We start from the raw sequence: 6,000 nt of genomic DNA on the forward strand, positions 1-6,000 counted from the left end.
GTTGTTGGTGAGTGACCTGTTCTGGTCAGGCCCCAGTCTATGGGCCCAGATGGTGAAGGAGAAAGAGAAACCCTTGTGAGACTGGCCACAGATGTTCCCTTCCTGTAAGATCTTCCCAGGGAGACATCTACCCTGCCAGAGGCTCCCTTCTCCCTGCTTCTTCCTGCAGGCATGCATGTCACTGCTCTGAGGTCTGATTTAAAACCTTTGCCACACTCACTGCTCCCTTCCCAGCCCACTGAGAATACATCTTACCCTGCCTGGGATGCAGCCTTAGATACATGTACTTCCTTCTTGGCAATCTCGTACTTTTCCTTCATCCTGTCATGTCATAAAGTCAAACCAGGCAGCTTAGAGCCAAGGAGAAAGAAACAGGGAGTCTCTGGTTCATGAATGCCAACAAATGATTCATACCAAAGCAGGCTTTTCGATCATGAAATTAGGAGTGTATTTACTTAAGAACCTCAAGAAAATAAGGATCATCCTCCTTCCCCCCTTTTCCCCTGCCCCACACACATAGATGGCCCTCTGTGGTCTCTCTATTCATCCCTCTACTTATACTATTTTCTTGTTTTTTGAGATGGAGTCTTGTTCTGTCACCCAGGCTGGAGTGCAATGGAGCGATCTCGGCTCACTACAACCTCTGCCTCCTGGGTTAAGGCAATTCTCCTCCCTCAGCCTCCCAAGTAGCTGAGATTATAGGCACCTGCTACCATGCCTGGCTTTTTTTTTTTTTTTTTTTTTTTTTTGTATTTTTAGTAGAGACATGGTTTTGCCATGTTGGCCAGGCTGTTCTCGAACTCCTGACCTCAGGTGATCCACCCGCCTCAGCCTCTCAAAGGGCTGGAATAACAGGCATGAGCCACCATGCACAACCAAGTTTTTATGGCCACATAGTACTCCATGGTGTGTATGTACCACACTTTCTTTATCCAGTGCACCACTGATGGGCGCCTAGGCTGATCCCATGTCTTTGCTATTGTTAATAGTGCTGCAGTGAACATATGAGTGCCTGTGTCCTTTTGGTAGAAGGATTTGTTTTTCTTTGGGCATATACCCACTAATGGGATTGCTAGGTTGAATGGTAGTTCTATTTTAAGCTCTTGGAGAAATTGCCAAACTGCTTTCCACAGTGGCTGATTCTGTTGCTTTTAATAATATCTAAAGAAAGTATTCCTTTCCGTAGGGCTTCTGCCAGCATGACTCAATCTCAAAGGATCATTATAGACTAATCATCATTATGACATGATCATATTTCAATTATCCTCTGTGTAGTCTGGGTACATTAGAGTAACCATGAGTTCTCTTGCTGAGAGAAGTTCATTAAGATCATAATGTGCATATGATCTTTTTAAATGTGTTGAAAAACAAGGGGGAACAGACTAAAAACAACAGAATGATTCAGGATTCTCTAACACACATTCAGAAACCTTATCTTATCTTGTGTTTTAAAGTGCTCTGTGATACAAAACCTCAGCCTGCCTGGCTCAGGCCTGTAATCCCTATACTTTGGGAGGCCAAGGCGGGTAGATCTCCTGAGGTCAGGAGTTTGAGACCAGCCTCGCCAATATGGTAGAACCCTGTCTCTACTGAAAATACAAAAATCAGCCAAGTGTGGTGGTATATACCAGTAATCTCAGCTACTCAGGAGGCTGAGGCAGGAGAATCACTTGAACCTGGGAGGCAGAGGTTGCAGTGAGCCAAGATTGTGCCACTGCTCTCGCGCCTGGGTGGGTGACAGAGCAAGACTCCATCAAAAATATATATAAATAAATAAATAATAAAGTGCTCTGTGATGCAAAACCTAACAGGCTGTTTCCTTTTGGCCAAAATATGCCACACCATGATCAGCTAGGTGTATTTACCCAACTTCCCAATATGTAAGATACCCTTAAGCCCAGGTTCACAGTGACAAAGTCTATGAAAATCATTCAAAGCATAGGGTTAATCACACTGTTTGCGATCTAGCTGTGTTGATAGAGGATCCCTAATCTGTTGGAGAAAAGGAAAAGTAATTATCCCCTCAGAATTCGTCCAAAAGAAATAGAAAAGTTTTGTGACTGGTCTTACTCTTACCCAGTCTGGAGTGCAGCGACGCAATCTTGGCTTACCACAACCTTGACCTCCCAGACTCAAGCAGTCCTCCCATATCAGCCCCGAGTAGCTGGGCCTACAGGCGCACCACCACAATCAGCTAATTTTTGTATGTTTTGTAGAGATGAGATTTTGCTATCATGACTACAAGCTGATTTCAAACTCGTGAGCTCAAGAGATCCTCCTGCCTCAGCCTCCCAAAGTGCTGTAATTACATGTGTAAGCCATAGTACCCAGCCAAGAAACATTTTTAAAAACAAACAGATCTTTATATGAAAGATATTCATATTTATAATAATAAATCAGAAAGCTACCTATATGTCTGACAATAGTGAAACAGTTGAGAATGAAATATTGAGCATAGAGTGGGGAGGAATGAGAATGAAACAGAGTATCATGCAGCCATTGGAAATTCATGCTGATGGCAGGGCACGGTGGCTCACACCTGTAATCCTAACACTCTGGGAGGCTGAGGAAGGTGGATCACTTCAGTTCAGGAGTTTGAGATCAGTCTAGGCAACATGATGAAACCCTGTCTCTATATTATAAATTAAGTAAATAAGTAAAGAAAATAAGCTTATGCTGATGATATGGACAGTAGAAATGTAGAAAGTTGTCCTTAATGTAATGGGAAAATGCTTAAAGTGTCATCTATACTGTAATTACAATCGTATAAAGTAATTACACATTTAGATAAGGAATGGAAAGAAATATAGGAAGGAAATGGTTTTGTCAATGTGATTGGATTATGGGTGATTCATCTTTATAATAATTTGTAGCTGCTATAATGTTGAGTTCAAAATAAATAAAACTTGGAAAAAAAAGGAAAACACTCAAATGACACATTTTTTCCATGCTAAGCAGAAAAGTCATTGATGCTTGGGAATGGTCTACACTCTTCCTTGCTCCTTCAAAGCAGCCTGTAATCTTGACCCAGATGGAGGGAACATGCACATTCTTCTGGCTGGGAAGACTGCGCTGTGGGTTGAATGGGACAGAAATCTCAAACTTTTCAGTATTGTTTGGTAACAAATGCAAAGTGCATTTGAACCATTCGTTTATGTAATTTTTTCCATGACAAATATGCACAAAAATCTTGCAGACAGAAAATGATGCATTTTTTTCTCTCCCCCCCACCCTTTTTCTCTCTCTTCCCTCCCATTTCTGCAGTTCTGCTAAGCCAATATTCTCTAGAATGAGCACAAAACAAATCGAACAACAGCTAAACAAATCGAATAACAGCTTTTGTACATCAACATCAAGAAGAAATACGCTGGAGAGAGATCAGAATATAGAGATGAATATGAACAAGAATGGAACATTCACTTGTCAACGCACCTTCTGAATCTAGATCAGCAGAGATGGGAGTGATTTTCTGGAAAGAGATGCGATTATGGATTAAACACCAGCTCATTGGAAACTGTCATTGGATGAGATCAGAAAACATTCATGAAAAATCATGTTCAGGAAATAAGGAAGAAGAATATTAATGCTCTAGAGTTAACATGTAAAATATATATGTACTGAGGTTTGTAAACTGTCCTTTTTAAATCAAACTGAAAACAAAAAGCTTTAACCCTTCAACAGAATTTTTAAAAAGGCAGTTAGTTCTAAATTATTCCTATCTCAATAACCAAGAGGCTGATCAAGCATCATTTACTGAGGAAGCATCTTAGAAAATGCCTCTGAATGTTTTTGTAGGAGCCGTGACCTTTGGTTCTTCGTCTCTACCATTCATTTACTTCACTGTATACTTAGTTACAACCACCCAGTTATTAAGAGACATAATAGCTTCAAACCTTTTACCAAGTCTGTGTTCTGTTTAATCTGTCCATACAAGTTATTACTGAGAAGACTTTGATGCCATATACCGTTACTCCATCAAACTGTATATTACAGGAAGTACATCTTTACATCACAGGTTCCCTATCTTTCAGGAAACAGCATCAAGGAAGTCTGAAAAATATAGAAAGTCCATTTCACCTTGGATGCTCATGTGTAATATTATAGGCTACTATCAAATAAATACTTTTTTTCTAATTCTCCCTAGTATATGCATAGGAATTTAAAATACGTTATAAATAAGTATCTAAAATATCTTCTATTTTTTTCCTATTTCTTTGCCATACATCTTTACCAGAAATCCATATCTTCTATTTCTCTTACTGACAGGCACTCATTTTTATTTTTTATAATCATTCCATTAAACATATTTCTAAATAATAGTAAGTGGTACTAACAAAATAAATAATAATTTAATAGCCTTAGAAATAAATGACTATATACTTATACAAGTTGAAAAAAACTCAGTAGAAATAAGTTACCTTTTTGTTTACTAATGTTAGTTTCAAAAAGACTCAGATTCACTTTAGTTGCTGACATCTGGAAGTAGCTAACAACTAACCAGTTGACTTCAACAATCGTTTGCTCCCAGGCTTCCCCCACCATCAGCCTCACCACATATCCTGCCAATATCCAAAAACAGAGAAATATTTGACATTGAAATAGCCCACTGCCTGAGAATGAACACAAGCTAACATGTACATGCAAGGGTACTTAGTGGAAGCCAAACCATGTTCTATACCTGAGCAGCAAACATCGACGTGTAGAATGCTTTGATTCATATATTCAAGATTAAGAACAAATTAGTATATATCACACTAGAACATCAGATGGAGAATAACACAAGAAGCGATACAGATCAGGGTTCACTTCTCTTACCCTCTCTCTGTTAGGACCACCTATCTATTTTAGCCAAATGTTTCTGGTGCAAGCCATCTTTTCACAATAAATGGCACTACGTTTCAAATGGCTAAAAGCATATTACAGGTATGCTCAAAGGAGTAAAATCCAATTCACAGAGATGTGGCTTTTCTGAGGAACCAAATTAAGGGCATACTTAGTATCTACAACTAAAGTATTAGTCGTTCTGAGGATTATTTGTTGCTTTAAGTATTAGCTCCCTACTGTATCTGAAACACCCTACTTACTAAATTTAATTACACACAACTTTTCAAGAATTCGTATTTTATTTGAAGGGCGGTCGGTACCTGTCTACCTTATCTACAATAAAAACAGAAGGTATTGGCTTTCCTTCATCCGAGCAAACTACAGATTCCATCGGGAGTCCTACATCACTGACAGTTGTGTTAACAAAACTAAGAAAGTACTTCCTATCCACATGCAAATGTTTTTTAAAAAGTTTTTACATAAAACCTAAGTGTAATTTAGCATACCACAGTGCTCTGAAGATGGGTCATTGACGATGTACCATTTGTATATAGATAACACACATGTAAATCACTAAATGTTAATTAAGTCTAAAAAGTAGGTTTTTATCTTTTTAAAAAACAAAAAAAAAAGTGACTCCCTTTCTCATTCTGTTCTGTTGTATTGCGTCCAAAAGTTGTGTGTAATTTTTTTAAGGTCCAGGAAATGTAAAGAAATTTGTTGGAATATCTGAATTTCCATAAAAAATAAAAATAAAAATAAGATTTTGTTACTTAAAAGAATTTTTGGTGGTGTGGTACATCTTCGGTGCATTCAGTTTCTGTCTTTGTCCATGATCCGGTGACAGCTGATGGTTGGATTGAAGTAACTATCTCAGAAAATCTCCCGGCTCTTGGATTCCATAACATCTGTCAGCAGCAAGACTTTCACGTAGAAGGCATGGTTAAAATCTCCAAAGCCTCATCTAGCCAAATATAGGGATATACACTCAGTGGAATAAAATTGATAACTAAATAAATAGCTGGACTGCTCAAGTAAAATTTGACCTGCAATATCCATTTGCCCAATCTCCCCTTTGCAAATTGAAAACAGCCAGCCATTCCTCACACATGAGCAACCCTTTTACAATACTTCATACTAGGTATATGTTGTCTGAGTTCAGTCTCTGATCCTTGG

At 38.5% G+C, this 6,000-nt stretch overlaps 1 protein-coding gene across 3 annotated transcripts in view; it reads left to right on the forward strand.

The window, feature by feature from the left end:
* The window catches only part of LHFPL3 (LHFPL tetraspan subfamily member 3), a 628,028-nt gene extending 622,425 nt beyond the window's left edge, over positions 1 to 5,603 (forward strand). For all 3 annotated transcript variants that reach the window (XM_035254019.3, XM_035254020.3, XM_035254018.3), the window contains one exon: positions 3,265 to 5,603. Coding sequence is in view for 1 of the 3 variants with exons in the window: in XM_035254018.3 (XP_035109909.1) it covers positions 3,265 to 3,293 (29 nt within the window). In the remaining 2 variants the exon portion in view is untranslated. The remainder of the gene's footprint in view (positions 1 to 3,264) is intronic.
* The last annotated feature ends 397 nt before the right edge of the window (positions 5,604 to 6,000 follow it).

This window comes from Callithrix jacchus, chromosome 11 (genome assembly GCF_049354715.1).
Source record: "Callithrix jacchus isolate 240 chromosome 11, calJac240_pri, whole genome shotgun sequence".
In the NCBI taxonomy this organism is placed as follows: domain Eukaryota; kingdom Metazoa; phylum Chordata; class Mammalia; order Primates; family Cebidae; genus Callithrix; species Callithrix jacchus.